Source organism: Oncorhynchus mykiss, chromosome Y (assembly GCF_013265735.2).
Source record: "Oncorhynchus mykiss isolate Arlee chromosome Y, USDA_OmykA_1.1, whole genome shotgun sequence".
In the NCBI taxonomy this organism is placed as follows: Eukaryota; Metazoa; Chordata; class Actinopteri; order Salmoniformes; family Salmonidae; genus Oncorhynchus; species Oncorhynchus mykiss.
Window position 1 is genome coordinate 18264599 of NC_048593.1, and position 19289 is coordinate 18283887.

Sequence of the window (19289 nt, forward strand, 5' to 3'; positions counted from 1 at the left end):
CAAACACCTCAGACAGGCTGGTCTCATAGACAGCGATCCAGGACACTCAAGTTAGTATGATACTGTACGCTACGTTTGGTATGGTTACATAAAAAATTAAAGGAGGGTGGTTGGTCGAAGCAGGGGTGGGTGGGTGTATAACACGAACGTCTAGCAATCCAAAGGTTTTGTGTTCAAATCTCATCCCGGTCAACTTAAGAATTTTTGCTAATTAGCAACTTTGGAAATATTTAGTGCTTTTTCAGGTGCTTTTCAATTACTTGGCATGTTACCTAACCTTAACCCTGTAGCCTGCCCCAGATTTGATTTACTATGTTACGTCTACCCCTGAGTCCAGGTTGCATCAGATGGGACAAAAAGTGATTACTAATAAGACAGTACATCACAAGTGTTTAGTAATATCATCCTTTCAATACATGTGTCACTCATCAATTGTTCCTCATTTTTCTACAGATGGGCAGGAGAGATGCTTTTCCAATGGAATTCTCTGACTGAAAGACAGGTTGATACTGATGTCAGAATTGAGAGAGACCTAGCACAGAGCATAAAAATTCTATACCACACATCTCTTACGTTTTATCGTCTTTTGTTATTATTGAATCGAATGGTACTATCAATGGGGGGGGGGGGGGGGGGGGCACTACTTCTAAAGCATTATGTGAAGTATGGTTTATTCTACACTGAACTGTTACAATTGAAAGTTATCTAAACACTTTGTTTAGAATTTCTACATAAGTTTATACATTTTACTTTTCTCATATTATTTTCTCATTTGCAGAAAAAAGGTCAGTAGCCTACAGAGTGGCATGAGAAAAGTGCCATCCTCCTGCATCACATATTTTCCTGTAGTTATTTTGCCTGCTGGACCCATGGGTTAAGGCTAATTCTGGCATATCCAGGATGGAGTGTCACCCCTTCTGCCACCTAACTGAACCTGTCTCTAACTGGTAATACATCACCCACTGGAGACTTGAAGACAGAACATCACTCAACCGTGCGTGTCAGTGTGTGTTTAGACACCCAAATCCTTAGATTTGTCCAAATAGACAAGTCATGGCCGCTAGCATTTGTTAATGAGCAATGATGAAAAACAAGGCCAAATCAAGAAGTGGAGTTGCCCTTCAATGTAGTTAAGAAGGATTTTTGGACTTGAAACCCAGTGAGATTCTGGTGCGAAGAAGAAAAAGCTGAAGTCAATATTTATTAATAAAAAAATGTATTTAACCTTTATTTAACTAGGCAGGTGTCACGCCCTGACCATAGAGAGCTCTTGGTTCTCTATGGTATAGTAGGTCAGGGCGTGACTAGGGTGTGATCTAGTATACATATTTCTATGTTGGTGCTATGTGGTTCCCAATTAGAGGCAGCTGTTTATCGTTGCCTCTGATTGGGGATCATATTTAAGTATATATTTCTCCCACCTGTGTTTGTGGGATATTATTTTGTGTTTGTGCATGTGCACCACATAGTCATGTTTTGGTGTTCGTTTTTGTTTCGCTTAATTTTCACTTTATAATAAAGATGTGGAACTCCATGTACACTGCGCCTTGGTCCAGTTCTTGTGACAGCAGGTCAGTTAAGAACAAATTATTATTTACAATAATGGCCTATCAAATGGCAAAAGGCCTCTTGCGGGTATGGTGGGATTAAAAATATAAATAACAAATATAGGACAAAACACACATCACAACAAGAGAGACAACACTACATAAAGAGAGACCTAAGATGACAACATAGCATGGCATCAACAAATGACAGTACAGCATGATAGTAACATGACAACAACATGGTAGCAACACAACATGACAGCAGCACATCATGGGAGCAGCACAAAACAGGGTACAAACATTGTTGGGCACAGACAACAGCACAAAGGGCAAGAAGGTCGAGACAACAATACATTAATACGACAATACAATATGACAAAAATATTTATCAATTCAATTACATAATACAGTTACAACATAAGACAAACAAGACAGCCTGTAGCAGGTTTATTATCAGCCTGGACTGCCTAGTGGTCACTATTCTATTCTGCTGTCAAAAGACAGCGATCACTATCGGCTGTCCAGGCTGATCTATTATCAAAATGTCTCCATCCATTCCATTATAGACTACTTTTTTGGCAATGTAATAGTGTCACCTTGTGGAATTGTAATTATTTGCAATACAAAATCGATACTACTGTTTATAAGTTACATGGTGACATATTGCTATACAAGCTTATTGTTGTAACATGCAGGCCTACACATGTTTTGTTGTTGAACTGAGTGTGTCTTGTAACCTGTCAGCGGCAGCAAGCCGCAATACATCCAGCCTCCAGGAAAGCCATGAGAAAACAAAAATGTATGCCAGGGATGGGCAAAATCAGCAATCATAAGGGACCACAGTGGCATGCAGGTCTGCATACCCTATGTGTGGAGTTGCAGCAAGAAGGTTAGGGCCGGCTCTGACTGCATGTGTGGGTATGGATGAGAGATAATTGTGCAATTTTATAACTCATTTCCTGCAATTCTACACATTTTGCCATCATTTGAATATGATATCAATTGGGTCCCCCAGTCGGTAATTTGACCATTATTATTTCAAGTTTAGATAGCTAGCAAGACTAATCAATATAAAACATGTTAGCTGACATGGGCTAATTAAGTGACTGACATAACAAGATAAAAACTGCTGATACACAACCACATTTTGAAATTGCAGATTCTGTATTCTGCTATTCTAACTCTCAACATTAAGTTGAGACTCTGACTGAGTTATTAAAAACAAAAACTAGACCTTGTGATAACTGGTGGGGAGCAAGGCCTCCTCCCCTGATCAGATGTTGCATTCATCAACCAAAAGTTGTGTTAAGGCAAATTTGGTTTATTTAAAAAATAATTACTTTTTGTTGGTAACGTATTGTTGAAAGCACAAAGGCAATATTATTTACTGTGTCGATAGAGGAGTAGGCAAGTGTACAATAATAACATAATTTGATGTGCTAGTATTATTTATTTAATGGATGAATTAAATTGTAAATGAAAATATACACGTGGTGCTATAGGATAAAAACATATTTTACATTGTAATACACTACCAATACATGCCATTGTGTGATGGAGGGTTTCTTTTTCCCCTGTCACTAGGCCTACACATTCACACTCGAACTGAATTGAATGGGGGATACATACCTACTTTTCACTGAAGAAGTGAACGAGGTACGATATATATATATAATTTCGATCGAAGACCTTAAAAGCATGCCTGACAAGACCAATGAAATCACAAAGGTATCCTAATATAGTGTGGATACAGGAGTAGCCTATTCTATAATAATGTAATGGTATGTGCTTGTATTATTTATCTAACTGATTAATGAATTAGTAAATGTGGATGGGTAAGCTACTTCATTCAATGATTACCGTATTGTACAAGGTAGATACAGGAGTAGCCAATAGTCTACAATAATAATGTCAATGAATGTGCTATAGTATAACTTATTTCAGTGATGAATGAAATTGTAAATGAGGATGGATAGGCTACTTTATTCAGTGAATACAGAATGTCTTGCTATCTCTGGGAGTATGTTAATGAAAGCTTTTCAGCTGTTGAACTATGGCAAGGTCGAACTAATTTCTAAATCTATCTTTCTTTTAGTCAAGAAGTGATGAGCCAGAGCAACCAATCAGCATCATTGTAGCTGTTCTACTCACCACGACACTGCTCTCCCTCCACAAGCTACCACATCCTCTTCTCCTGTTCAATTAACTTCTCTAGGGTAGGGGGCAGCATTTGGAATTTTGGATGAAAAGCATGCCCAGATTAAACTGCCTTTTACTCAGGTCCAGAAGACAGGATATGCATATAAATTGTAGATTTGGATAGAAAACACTCTAAAGTTTCCAAAACTGTTAAAATAGTGTCTGTGAGTATATCAGAACTGATTTGACAAACCTGAGACAAATCCATCCAGGAAGTAGGATTGTTTTTGTTGTTGTTGTAGTTTTCTATTCAATGCCATTACAGTATCCATTGACTTTGGACTCAAATTGCAGTTCCGATGCCTTCCACTAGATGTCAACAGTCTTTAGAAAATGTTTCAGGCTTGTATTCTGAAAAATGAGGGAGTAAGAGCAGTCTGAATGAGTGGACACTGCAGTGGCCCAGAGCTTTTTTATGCGTGAGACCGAGAGCGCGCCTTTCTTGTTTACCTTTTATATTGATGACGTTATTGTCCGGTTGAAATATTATCAGTTATTTAGGCTAAAAACAACCTGAGGAATGAATATAAACATTGTTTGACATGTTTCTATGAACTTGAACTTTGAGTTTGAGCCTGTGGATTACTGAAGAAAAGGTGCGAACAAAACTGAGGTTTTTGGATATAAAGAGAGACTTTATCGAACAAAAGGAACATTTATTGAATAAATTAATGTCTTCTGAGTGCAACCATATGAAGATCATCAAAGGTAAGTGATTAATAATATCTCTATTTCTGACTTGTGTAACTCTTCTACTTGGCTGGTTACTGTTTGTAATGATTTGTCTGCTGGGTGATGTTCTCAAATAATCGTAAGGTATGCTTTCACCGTAAAGCATTTTTTAAATCTGGCACCGTGGTTGGATTCACAAGAAGTTCATCTTTAAACCAATGTAAAATACTTGTATCTTTTCTGAATTTTTATAATGAATATTTCTGAATTTGAATTTGGCGCTCTGAAATCTCACTGGATGTTGGCCAGATGGGACGCTAGCGTCCCACATACCCTAGAGAGGTTCATTTGCCGCCACACTGAAAAGGACTGTACATAAATACCTCTGTGCCCATCTCATTGCAATATGATCCATCTAAGGGCTAAGCTGGACGACTAAAATGTGAAACATTTAAACAAGATGCTAGAGTTGTGTGTGTGTGTGTGTGTGTGTGTGTGTGTGTGTGTGTGTGTGTGTGTGTGTGTGTGTGTATAGATGTCGTTCCAGGAAAAGACATGAGATGGCAATGGAGATAGTTATGAAAGTGAGAGCATACAGTATACAAATAAAGACCTATTGGGACCTAAAATGAGTGTGGGGTGCCCACTTGTGTCTCCTTTTTGTCCGTTTGAAGATCCTACAGTCACCCCTGGTGGAGGTTCATGGAACACTGCTATTTAAGTCTGAGCAGAGGTTGACGAAAACCTTAAGGTGGTGGTGATATTTTGTGTGTTATCCTGAATACCAGGCAGATGTTTGAGTACAGCATGAAACAGGGTAAACTTGTTGAGTACATTCTTTGAGAAAGGGGTTCCAACAGGGTCCTTTGGCTGTCCCCAAAGGAGAACACTTTTTTTGGTTCCAGGTAGAACCCTCTGTGGAATGGAGCCCAAAACGGGTTCTATCGAGACACAGAAAGAGTTCTTCCCTGGAACGAAAATAGGTTATCCCATGGGGACAGCGGAAAAATCCTTTTAGTTTATAGATAACACCTGTTTTATCTGAGTGTAGGCCTATATTGCAGTGGTGGTTCTATGGTTAAGATGATCAGAAATACTAAGAAATATCCCCACTTTTAGCACATGTTTGCAAGCAGGCAAAGTAACATTCTATGTGTGCTGAGGCATGTGTGACCACTCAACATTGACAGGACAGACAAGAAAAACACATGCTCACATGCAAACAAAAGAGAGCGTGTCTAACTGGCATCGTTATCCAATTATTAGGAGACTAGATACAAATAGCTAATCCTGGCTACCAACGTTCTGGCATTAATTTATTGAGGCAAGCAGATCAGAGATGTCAAGGTGGTACCCAAGTATATGCCATGTGTATATGACACACACGTAAGGTCATACTTTTTATGTTTTATTTTATTGAACCATCCCTTGTATAATTTTCTAGGCCTCCCAGGTATTTACATGAAATGTATGTATATGATTACTACCGCTAGGGGGAGCTCTGATGTCAATGGCGTACGTTAGTGAGATGGTGATGTCTTGGAGGTTTCTTCTTCAATCTTGGAGAATGACTACTACTGAAAACTAACAACTCCGTCTCATCAATTTACCCTATTAATTCAGTTATGTAGTGTGTAAATGTGCAATATGACTCAGAATATTGAGGTAACATGGTTACAGTGGCTTGTGAAAGTATTCAACCCCTTTGCATTTTTCATATTTTGTTGCATTACAACCTGGAATTAAAATTGATTTTGGGGGGTTTGTATCATTTGATTGACACAACATGCCTAACACTTTGAAGATGCAAAAAATATTTGTTTTGTGAAACAAACCAGACAAAAAAAACATTTGAGCGTGCATAACTATTCACCCCCCCCAAAGTCAATATTTTGTAGAGTCACCTTTTTCAGCAATTACAGCTGCAAATATCTTGGGGTATGTTTATAAGCTTGGCACATCTAGGATTTTTGCCACTGGGATTTTTGTCCATTCTTCAAGCTAGATGGTTTCAACTGGTGTACAGCAATCTTTAAGCCATACCACAGATTCTGAATTGGATTGAGGTCTGGGCTTTGACTAGGCCATTCCAAGACATTTAAATGTTTCCCCCTAAACAAATCAAATCAAATGTATTTATATAGCCCTTCTTACATCAGTTGATATCTCAAAGTGCTGTACAGAAACCCAGCCTAAAACCCAAAACAGCAAGCAATGCAGGTGTAAAAGCACCGTGGCTAGGAAAAACTCTCTAGAAAGGCTAAAACCTAGGAAGAAACCTAGAGAGGAACCAGGCTATGATGTATAACACTTGTATGAAAATTTGTTGAAAAACTACAAACCTCAGATTTCCCACTTCCTGGTTGGATTTTTCTCAGGTTTTCGCCTGCCATATGAGTTCTGTTATACTCACAGACATCATTTAAACAGTTTTAGAAAGGATTTATACTAACGTTACTATCTGGACTTACTGGTGGCACAGACACTGTTTCATCCTTTCCTACACTGAAATTACCCTTGCCTAACGATGGCGTCTGAAGCTGGGCTTGCAGCACAGCTATCCTCGGCGTAAGGCAATCGTTCTCATGTATATTATGAGTACAGCGACTGCAATTAGAAGGCATCATGTTAATGTTACTACTTAGCGTCGACTGTTGGAAGTCCTGATGAACCATGTCCAGATAAAGTGTCCGGAGTGAAAAAGTTGAATGAAAAAAAGTTGAGTGAGGGAAAACCTAAAAATATGTACGGTAATTAAAAAGTAAAAACCGTAAAGTTGTCAGGTAGCAAAGTAAGGTTGACAACAAAACGCACAGCAACACGTAAACAAGTCTGCAAGTTGTGACCGGAAATTATCTCGTCCTGATCTCGTCCATTTGAGCGTTGCTTTAGCAGTATGCTTAGGGTCATTGTCCTGCTGGAAGGTGAACCTTTGTCCCAGTCTCAAATCTCTGGAAGACTGAAACAAGTTTCCCCTCAAGAATTTCCCTATTTAGCGCCATCCATCATTCCTTTAATTCTGGCCAGTTTCCCAGTCCCTGCCAATGAAAAACATCCCCACAGCATGATTCTGCCACCACCGTGCTTCACTGGGGATGGTGTTCTCGGGGTGATGAGAAGTGTTGGGTTTGCGCCAGACATAGCGTTTTCCTTGAATACCGGATAGCTCAATTTTAGTCTCATTTGACCAGAGTACCTTCTTCCATATGTTTGGGGAGTCTCCCACATGCCTTTTGGCGAAAAGCAATGCCTTTTTTTTGGCCACACTTCCATGAAGACCAGTGGTGTGGAGTGTACGGCTTAAAGTGGTCCTATAGACAGATAGTCCAGATAACCCAACCCTAATCTGTACTTCTCCACAACTTTGTCCCTGATCTGTTTGGAGAATTCCTTGGTCTTCATGGTGCCGCTTGCTTGGCGGTGCCCCTTGCTTATCAATCAAATGAAATCTATTTATAAAGCCCTTCATACATCAACTGATGTTACCGAGTGCTGTACGGAAACCCAGCCTAAAACCCCAAACAGCAAGCAATGCAGGTGTAAAAGCACAGTGGCTAGGAAAAGCTCCCTAGAAAGGCCAGAACCTAGGAAGAAGCCTAAAGAGGAACCAGGCTATGAGGGGTGGCCAGTCCTCTTCTGACTGTGTCGGGTGGAGATTATAACAGAACATGACCAAGATGTTCAAATGTTCAAAGATGACCAGCAAAGTCAAATAATAATAATAATCACAGTTGTTGTCGAGGGTGCAACAGGTCAGCACCTCAGGAGTAAATGTCAGTTGGCTTTTCATAGCTGATCATTCAGAGTATCTCTACAGCTCCTGCTGTCTCTAGAGAGTTGAAAACAGCAGGTCTGGGACAGGTAGCACGTCCGGTAGCTGAGTGGTGTTACAGACTCTGGGGCCTTTCAGAACAGGTGTATATTTACTGAGATCATGTGACACTTAGATTGCACACAGGTGGACTTTTTTTAACTAATTATGTGACTTCTGAAGGTATTTGGTTGCACTAGATCTTATTTAGGGGCTTCATAGCAAAGGGCGTGAATTCATATGCACTCACTACTTTTCCGTTTTTAATTTTTTTGAATTAAGTTATTTTTTTCATTTTCACTTCACCAATTTGGACTATTTTATGTAGGTCCATTACATGAAATCCAATAAAAATCCATTTCAATTACAACAAAAGAGGAAAAACGCCAAGGGGATGAATAGTTTTGCAAGGCACAGTAATAACATAGTCCATGACTTTGGTGATGTTTGAAGGCAATTGAAAGGAATTTTAGCTGAGTGAAAAACTGTTTGGTATTTTCCCCATTGTAAGTAATGGAGTTTGGCTAGGTTGCTAATGGTTTACATGTAAGAGAAGGGATTAAGATGGCGTCCGAACTTTCTGTATTTTTTTCAACAATGTTTAAGATCCAATTATTTTTATTTTGTATGAGCAAAGGATCAGTTTACTTTTGGTAATATATGTAAATATTTGATGTCACAATAAATTGTGTTAGTGTTAATATTTGTACGAAAATAGCGTTTAACAGTTCGCTAGCTTGATGCTAACCAAATTTAGCTTGGCTAAGTGTTAGTTAGCTCTAGGCTAGTTAGTTTCAGTCAATGTTAGCTTACATGTTAGTGATTAATAATGTAGTTGTTGTAGCATTGTTTTGCATAGGGCTCCAGTAATTTAGAGTTTTTTTTCGAAATTGACATAGATAGTTCAGTGAGTTATTTATAATGTGAATGTGTCATGTATGGTGACTCCAGGTTTGGATGAACTCCAGGTTTGGATGGGCAAATATCTTGACGGGTACCAGGAATGGTGGGAGGACAATCTAAATGTAATTATCTTTGCATACAACAGCAGCGTCCAGGCCTCCAGAGTACTCACCCTATTGCCTGCTCTCCGGACAGGAATCACAGCTGTTAACTGAGATAAACAATGCAATTGTATATACAATTATTGCATATACCGTGGTATAAAAATCATGTGATTGACTTAGTGTTTGTCTATTGCTATTTATGTATGACGTACTTTGAGATCACTGAAACTCCACCTGAAGTGGTGGAAGTTGTCGAACCAGATCAGAACGCCTTCGAGGACCACCTTCAGGCATGGGCTGGAGGTTTTAGACCAGGTAAATTTTCTTGTCCACTGTTAATTTATTTTCTGGCCTTCCAAGAGATATATAAGAGATGTATTTGTAATAATATGAAATATAATTGCATTCATTTCTGTCATCAATCAAGGTGAGACTGAATATGGACAAGACGCAGGAGAAACAGAAGGAGAATCACCGGAGGAGAATCAAGGGGACCAAGTGCGGGTTAATTATCCGGGTTAATTATTTGGCTTGGAAGAAGGACAAAAGGAAAGCAGACCTGGGAAACCTTGCTGCTCTTTCGCTCCTAGCTGGGGTCACCATCCATTAAGGTGAATATTAAACCTTAGATGATAACTGTTTGCATTTGCCTCCTCGTGGTGGGCAACAACAGCAGTACCAACACTGGCCCAGGGGTTTCTCCAAATAGCCAATCTCAAGGCTAACCACTGGGTCTTGTAACAGCTGCTTCCATGTAGGTACGGTTAAGGTGTATAACTCCAGTGGTCATGACACCACCCTGGAGTTTCTCTCATCTCATCTCTCTATCTTTTCCAGGGACCATCCCTTACCTCCCTCATCAACCCCACTGACATAAAACATTACAGACAGGTATCCTTTCTTTTCTGTCTGCCAATAACATTATTGTATGTCTAATCAAACATTTAAATTAAATAATTCAATAACTGTATTTTGACATACCTGATAAACCTGTAACCTGTGTGTTTGCTTGTTTGCTGTCTCCTACCCTGTTCCCTTTACTCTGCTCCTGTTCTCCAGGACCTAGGAGCTCTGCCTAACACCCAGACATGGATCCTCCTGATGTCCTCCATTACCAACCACCCTCCCAACTTTTCACTACATAAGCTTCTGTTGTTGTCATGTTGTCATTATCTGCTAAGAAAGAGCAAGAACACTTTCATACTGGGCACATAATGTGAGTTGCACAGATTAGCTAAAAATACTAGCACTGCAAACACTCAAAACAAATAGAGCAGCAGCGCCTGGACTTTGCAGTCTCCTTCTTTGAGTCCCCCTTCTGAGACTGACTGCCTGTTGAAAACAAGTGACATGCAGAACCTCCCATTCACACAGCACCCACCTCCTCTCTATTCCACACACCATAATTACAATTGTCAGTCTATGATTGCCATCAGAGTGGACAAACAATATGTGAAAGTAGATTGACATCGGTGATTTTCAGGTCAGAGAAAGAAGTCAGAGTTTATGAATTGGAATTTCGAGTTGGATGACCCTTCAAAACAACCAAAAAATCCTAGTCTGAGCTTTTTTTTTACAGAGTTCCCAGTTGTATTGAATACACTGAAGTCAGAAGTCAAAGATTGCCGAGTTCCGAGTAAATTTTTTACATTTGCCGCTGGAGACCTCTTATTTCTGAGTAGGGCTACCTCTAACAAAAAGGCTCTTGTGTCTGTATTGATCTGAGAAATAGGCATATCTACACAGTAATGGTGACTTGCTGCGATATCAACTAGCCTAATAATTTGTGTATTGAGGTGATATGCCTATTTTAGCTAAATCGACAAATGAAATTGATTAGGTTACTCTGGCAATTAAAAATATTTTTTTACAAAATCATGTACATGTAGACGTTCGCTCATGGTGAGATCTTTAATAATGAACAAAACAGACACTTCAACTAACATGTGACATAAGGTAAGATCTTTCATAATAAACATACAAGCAAACTGACACATTATGTGTCAGTGCCACATTACACCACATGAACACTACTAAACACTACTTGTACATGACGTGTACGTGTCACGTGACGTGAACGCGTCGTTGGCACTTTGAAAAAAGATGTTTGGTGACTTGATGAAAGATATTGGTAGCATCACGAGGCTTAATTCTGGCACTTATCACCCCCTATAGTCACCTGTAGAGCTCACTGCTGTTGACGTCAGGTAGGTAATAGAACTCCACTCATGCAGGCGTGGCCAAACGTCTCGCGGGTCTCTGAAAAGCGCTTTTTTTGTTGAATGCGAACTATTTTTAAAATCGACAAACTGCTAAAATGAATAACGGTTTACTATTATCGTGAACATTTAAACAAGAGAGGAATTTATATGGTATTTAAGTCTACTTACACATGCTTTGAACAAATTAGTTGTTGAAGGGCGTGATGAGGGACCGCCTGGGCGATTTGACAGCGGTGAGTATCACTATCGGAGAGAATGGAAATAACTAGTTAACATTTATATCTAGAAACTAGGACGTCTGCTTTGCGTTTCTTTTTCCTTCTCACTTTAAGTTTCAGTTAAATTGTTCATGAAAATGTGAATTGTTTCTGTCGAGTCATTTCGAGTCAACTACGACTCTTGTCTGTTACAGTAGCTGTAGGCTTTATTGAACTTTAGCATAACATTAAGGAACTATTGGTATTGTCGGTTTCTTCGATGGCAACAGGTGTACTGTACGATAACTATATATATATGTTAGCCTTTTAATCCGTGTGCCAGCCAGGTAGGTTAGTGTAATGAGGGCCTACACCTAGCTACTATTGTCGATGTTACATTTTATTTATTATGAACTGTTGTGTTTCTTGTACCTATAAATGGGTTGGTCAAGGTTATTGATGCCTATGACTCCAAAGGTCATTTTAAAAAATATATATTTTTTACATTTTATAGCTTTAACTAAGGCTATTCTAATGTGAGTAACGTTATATTTTAGGAATTATTTTATTCTCCCTCTGGCATTACACTTCACAATGGTAGGACTGTGCAGTTAATTTTTCACAATGGGGTGCTGAAATAACATGTAATTGGCATGGCAGGCCTAGTATTTTCTTTGGTTACCGAGGCCTTCCACTGATCAGACAATTATTTTCACAGAACAGCAACAATAACCCTTTTAATGTGGATGATGATGATGGCACCATCACAGTGGATAACAATTCCCACAGGGATGACTTCTTGAAACAGGTAGTCTACTTGGAGCTTTAAGTTTGCATAGTCAAGCGTCTTCTCTAACTCTGTTTGCCAAAGTCTAGCCAATGTGTGTTAAAAAATGTATTCTGTTTCTTGCTGACTGTTGATTCCTTTCAAATGTCACTGTAACCCTCAGTGAGGGTAATACAATGTTTTGATTATAAAAGCCTCTTTGTTGTGTGTAAACTAATGCGACATGTTGTGTGTGTTTGGAAGGTGGGGGAGGTGCGACGCCTCATCGATAAGATCTCTTCCCAGGTAGATGAAGTGGTGAAGAAACACAGCGCCATCCTCTCTGCCCCCAACCCTGAGGAGAGTGAGTATGGTCTCCTCACAGCTGCACACATTCACACAAATTGTCTTAAAATGTGAAAAGTACAGGAAAACCACATTTGAATGAAAATGGTTCCTCTCCAGGATGTTGTCCAGTCTGGAAAAGTCACATATTAAATACAAATGAGCCAGGCAGGAAACACTGCCTATAACTCCAGCCCAACCAGCCTGCCCATTTCCTCTAATAGTCATATGTTATCACATGATTAAGGAAGTGCCAGACAACCTTTGGCTGCTGATGACAATCTTTTTTTTATTGCTTAAATGCTTCATATGTTTTCTGATGGAAATGGATGTCGATTTCACATTTGAGAAATCTGCAGTCATATCTAGGCATGAACATTTTATTCTACGATGGCTCCAACAGAATAGCCTGCATTGGACTGAATGATATTAATATTATACAGCACTGTGGTGGGAGACCAGGTCAATATGCCACCAACAGATTATAGATGTTCCCAGAACAGTTGTAAAAGGCAGCATGTAGTGACTTCAATTGGCACCTCTGACCAGTCACTCGCTGCCTTTGATGTGCTGTCTCCATGTTTCTCCCTTCAGGCACCAAAGATGAACTGGAGCAGCTCACCAATGAAATCAAGAGGAATGCCAACACAGTGCGGGCCAAGTTAAAAAGTGAGTTCATAATAAATCAACAATTTCCTGTGTGTATCAAGAATGGTCCACCACCCAAAGGACATCCAGCCAACTTGACACAACTGTGGGAAGCATTGGAGTCAACATGGGCCAGCATCCCTATGGAATGCTTTTGAGACCTTGTAGATTCCATGCCCTGACGGCTGTTCTGAGGGCAAAAGGGGTGAAACTCAATATTAGGAAGGTGAGTGAGTTAAAAAGTGAGTTCATAATACATCAGTTAGACTGTAAGGTAGGGTATGAATGAAATAATATGTACGTGGGAGAACTAGAGAGGACTATATAATGAGTTTGGGAACACTTCCCTCAATTCAGAGGGAGTTTAGTTTATAAGGGAGATTTGACTTGCAAATTAGCTGTACGTACGGGAAAGCTACACCTGGTCATAGGTAAACACATGGCTGGAATAGTTTGACCCCCACTGCTAACAATATAGATAAGATATCTGTATGTAGAGGTGTGTGTCTTAACTGCCTCTGCATGTATGGGAATATGTTAGGATGATGCATACACTTGTAAGTTGGACTAATTGTTTGCTTTCATATGCAAGTGTATGTTTGGAGTTTAAGTAATGTATTGATGCATACAGTATGTGTGTGTGTGCATTAGGTAATACACTGAGTGTTAAAAACATTAGGAACACCTGCTCTTTCCAGGAAAAGACTGACCAGATGAAAGCTATGATCTCTTATTGATGTTACCTGTTAAATCCACATCAATCATTGTAGATGAAGGGGAGGAGACAGGTTAAAGAAGCCTTGATGCAATTGAGACATTTTGTATGTGTCATTTAGGGTGAATGTGCAAGACTAAATATTTGAATGGGGGATGTTAGTAGGTGCCAGGCACACCAGTTTGAGTAAGTCAAGAACTGTAACACAGCTGGGTTGTTCACACTCAACAATTTCCTGTGTGTATCAAGAATGGTCCACCACCCAAAGGACATCCAGCCAACTTGACACAACTGTGGGAAGCATTGGAGTCAACATGGGCCAGCATCCCTATGGAATGCTTTTGAGACCTTGTAGATTCCGTGCCCTGACGGCTGTTCTGAGGGTAAAAGGGGGTGAAACTCAATATTAGGAAGGTGGTCCTAATGTTTTGTACACTCGGTGTATATTGCGTCATGCTGACCGGGCCTTGCTGTGTGTTGGCAGCCATGCAGGACAGCCTGCCTGAGGATGAGAATGCAAACACAGCCTCTGTGGACCAGCGCATCCAGACAAACCAGGTCAGAACTGGACCACATGTTAACTACAATACATTTGTTTCAGACATAGACCCTAATGGAGTTCTCTGTGTGTGCCGTTTGTCTCCCCACCTTCAGCACACAAATCTGATGCGCTGGTTTGTGGATGTCATGACGGTGTACAACGAGACCCAGATGTCCTTCAGGGAGAGGTGCAAAGGACGGATTCAGAGACAGCTGGAGATCAGTGAGTGCTGGGTTTGCGTGCACAGAGAGAGAAACATTATTACCTTCTTAGCCTAGACAGTCACCTGTTTTCTGTGTGCTGTACATCTTTATCAGCAAACAGGAGTGTTCTGAGAGGGGGAGGTATACCCTGGCCACGCCCTAAGATTACAGAAAGGGGAGCTTGCAACAGGAGACACCTGTGTTTAGTGCTGCCTTAGCAACGGTTTTCAGGGTTGTCTGGGGGAGGGGTTGCAATATATGTAGTCAGGTGACCAGAGGAACAGGAGGTGTGCTCTTTAGTAACTGGTCTGCTGTTAGTGAGCCCTTGTAGTTAAATTGGAAAACTGATTTCACAAATTTTCTTTCTTGAAGCTGGGAAAGTGACCACTGATGAGGAGCTGGAGGAGATTCTGCACAGTGAAAATCCTGCCATCTTCACCTCTGATGTGAGTGGCATATTCTTAGAACACTCATGTATCACTACACAAATAAATCAAGAGATGTAAGTATAAAAGTGAATTGAATTCTTGCACTCATTTCCTTCTACACGGTTACAGCTTTGTGGATTATTTTGCCACATCATAAATGTCTCAACCTGTACTTCTTCCTCCCTGTACAGATCATCTCCGACTCCCAGATCACGCGCCAGGCTCTGAATGAGATCGAGTCTCGCCATAAGGACATCATCCGCCTGGAGTCCAGCATCAGGGAGCTCCACGAGATGTTTGTTGACATGGCCATGCTGGTGGAGACTCAGGTGAGATGGATGTCACAAGGGAAAAATGTCTTGGAACAAAACTGCTTTGTGTATAAATCCTCTATCCTATATAATCACATTTGTTAATGTAAAAGCATATACGAATTTAAATATGGTTTCAAAGATCCCCTGGAAAACCTGTATTGTGATCTGTGTGTTGTCCTGTGTGTCCAATAGGGGGAGATGATCAACAACATAGAGAAGAACGTGAGCAGTGCAGCAGAGTACATCGGCGTGGCCAAAGTGGAAACCAAGAAGGCAGTGCGGTACCAGAAAGCGGCGCGCAGGGTAAGACTTTTCCCCCGTTTCCCCAGCCTTTTCAAGAGCAACACCACCGCCGTCCCCAACGAACCAAAACCCACTGCTGTCAAATGAGCCACTATAACCATAGCTTGTCCTGCTGCCACTGAACATGCCATTCAAGTTAGCACTGTGAATGAAGCTAATGTCCCGTTCAAGGTCAGCCAATCATTTGTAACGCTGTGAAGCTAATGTCGCACGCCTGAAGCTTTTATTAGATTTATCACAGAGAACCTAATCTCTCAGGAGTCTAGCGTCACATTTGATGAAGGGAAGATGGTATCACACCATAGAGCTTCCCGATAGGTTAAGCACAGAACTGCTATGCAAACTGCCTGTAGAAGTGTACAAACTGTGAAATGTTAGCCATGGCCCTTGCCTCTGTTTGTGTGATGTTTGTGCTGTTTACCTGTAATGACCGTTGGAAATAAATGTGACTTGAAATTAAAACAGACAATTATTTGAATATTTTTATTAATGTATGTTTGGCCTAGTACACACTATTTTGACATAAAGCCTAACATTGTGCTTCTTGTTTGTTTTGGCAGAAGTATGTCATAATTGCCATAGTCGTGGTGATCCTGCTTGCTGTAATCGCACTTATCGTTGGTTTGTCTCTGGGTCTAAAACTGCCCTCAACCGCACAGCCTTAGGTAATTACTACTGATCTACACAGACAAACACTGTCTGTCCTGATTTAACACACATGTAGACAAATACTGTCATGTCCTATAGCAGTTTGCATTTAACTCTCTAAATGCAGTCCTGTTAGTCAAATACTGACCGGTTTATTACTATGGCAACTTATACGTAAGACTGTCCACCCCTGGCCTGTGGGCTATAGGAAGTAAGGGCCCTGAACTTTTCCTTTTTTTAACATTTATCTTTTAGTTCTTAATTCATTGCTTTTTTAATGAAAGACTGTATACTATGTATTTGGGAAATGCAGCTGATTCAATTTTCCTTTTGTTCCCCACTCCTTTTCCTGGACAGCTCTTCTTTTTCACAGAAAATGCTTTATCTTGCTATTGGTGGGGTTGTTAGTGTCATCGTTTTAGCCATTATTATGGGGTTGAGTGTCTCATAGTGATTTGTCCAAGCCCCCCCTCAAAAAAACAACCTTAAACAAAAACGATCAATATATGATCAGTCTCAACCTCATTCTTCCATCTGAAATATCTACCATGACCACTAATGCCTTGCTGGGTGAAGTGATTCCTCTCTCATGGAGTGAGTAAAAGCTCCAATGAGGAGTTTCTGCTGTGCATTTGAGGAAGAAGACAACTCTGCACCTGCAGTATCAACCAGAGGGTGGTGCTGAATCTCCTGTTTCACTCCTAAACCTTTTCAACCAGACATGCACTATGCACTTTTGACAGGAACAAACATACACACAGCATGTTTTACTATCCTTGTGGAGACCTAAAATTGATTTCCATTCTACTTCTCCAAACTCCTATCCTTAATTCTAACACCTAAAATAGCCTTTGTCATTTTGTGGGGACCTGGGAAATGTCCCCGCAAGGGAGAATTGTCCTTGTTTGACTAACCTTTTGGGGATTTTAGGTATCCATGAGAATAGATACACATAGCCTACACTCAGTTTACTTATAACCTCTGGTATTCTTTGAAATGGCATCAGTAAATCCCAGTTACATGTTTGTTTGTATTCCCTCTCCTGAATTGGTTGGATGTACTCCCTACTTGAAGATGTGTTCTATCAATGAATGTTTGACTGTTTCTTTGTGCCTCTTATTACATTTCGAGCTCCAGAGCTTTATCAAATATCTTTACACCACTGAACATTGCAAATGTATATTTTCAACTTTTGTAGAATGTATTTTTTATAGTCACCTGAACATGTATCCGATGTTACTCGTTATTTATTTGTGCTGTATTTTGTTAACAGCTGTGATAATGAACTTGATATGACATTGCTGACTGAGTGCTTGACGGAGTTGAGACAAACATCATATTGTACTACTGCACCTGTTTTAAAATATTATATTTCCATACACAAAACACTAAGCTCACAGCACAGTGGATGTAATTTAGCCAAGTGTTGCAGTTGTCAGAATTAATTTAGGAAGGTGGGAATGGTGTCAGGACACACTTCATTATGCCTGTGGTTTTCATCAAGTGCCTTACAACAAATGACTAAGTTAACCACAGCACTGTCCAAGTCTTCAAGATATGACATCACTTGTCTAAAGTGAATCCAGCTGATATGTAAAGTGTCTCTTTCAATGTTCTTTCACTTCAAAAGTATCTATGATAGCCAACCAAGAGAGAGCAAAAATAAAGCAGTGTAAAAAAAAAAAAAAGCTTTCCTGTAATAGTTCGTGTTAATCCTGCTGTTTCATAGAAATCAAATTATCTTAATTTGAACATGTTTTGAGCAAAGTGAGGTTGATATTGCTACTCATCCTTGTTTTACTTTAACAACTCCTTCTGCCTCAATGAAAAGCTGTTTTTCTGTTGGTCACTGAAGAATCAAAGGAGCTGAACAATTATCCATTCTGGCTCCTGTCCTGGCTTTTACACTATACACAACCATCTCCCTTACCCCCTCGCTCTCTGTAGTAGAGGTATCAGCAGCTCTAGCCCATGTATCCAAACACACTTACAGGAGGAGAGAGGGTATTTGTCTGTGGAGGCTGGTGGGAGGAGCGATAGGAGGACAGGCTCATTGTAATGGCTGGAATGGAATAAATGGAACCATATGTTTGACTCTTCCTTTTATTCCATTTACAATGAGCCTGTCCTATAGCTCCTCCAACCAGCCTCCACTGGTATTTATAGTGTTGCAGTCCTCACCAGGAGAGACGGACACAGCCAGAACCTGCGCAGCTAAGTCTAGTGCCTATTTATAGACCCCACCTCATTAAACCTATTCTCATCCTATATCCTTGTAATTTTAAGGTGTTTAACCTTTCTGCTTTCAATAGGACATGGTGTTATGAACAATAATTGAAAGTGCCACTTGTTCCAGTGTGTTGTACTGAATGTTGTTACAGCCCATGTCTATACTTTTGATATTGTAGAAGATGTCAGTAGGGATCACGATGACTATCTTTGACTATGACCTGAAGCTTCATGAGTTCTGGTTATACCGGCATGGGGGCAGTTTCTCTACCGGCTACGATCACAGGTGAAATTCCCCTCTAGTCACTGTTTTCCTTTTCTCATTTTCTCATCCCTCTCTTCTGCTCCTGCTGTATATGTGCCATATGGCCACACAGCAAGCAGCTCCGGGTGCAACAATGCTGGGATGAGAAAGACAACACATTGGGCTGTGTTTCAAGAATACAGATCTAATGAGAATCTCCTGCATTAGCACGTACCAACACACACCATAG

The 19289-nt window shown here is 40.2% G+C and overlaps 1 protein-coding gene across 2 annotated transcripts; it reads left to right on the forward strand.

Moving 5' to 3' along the window:
* The first annotated feature begins 11344 nt into the window (after nt 1–11344).
* On the forward strand, nt 11345–18238 carry LOC110509739 (syntaxin-2). Of its 2 annotated transcripts, XM_021590815.2 has the most exons (11): nt 11450–11691; nt 12374–12463; nt 12686–12785; nt 13361–13435; nt 14614–14687; nt 14784–14892; nt 15246–15319; nt 15493–15630; nt 15808–15918; nt 16479–16583; nt 16924–18238. In XM_021590815.2, the coding sequence occupies exons 1-10, from the start codon at nt 11662–11664 to the stop codon at nt 16581–16583; spliced, it is 906 nt and encodes a 301-aa protein (XP_021446490.1). In that variant the 5' UTR covers nt 11450–11661; the 3' UTR covers nt 16924–18238. The 2 variants fall into 2 exon arrangements, with proteins under 2 accessions (XP_036824008.1, XP_021446490.1); XM_036968113.1 differs by lacking the exons at nt 16479–16583; nt 16924–18238 and adding an exon at nt 11345–11443 and having other exon boundaries at nt 11647–11691; nt 15808–16380.
* The last annotated feature ends 1051 nt before the right edge of the window (nt 18239–19289 follow it).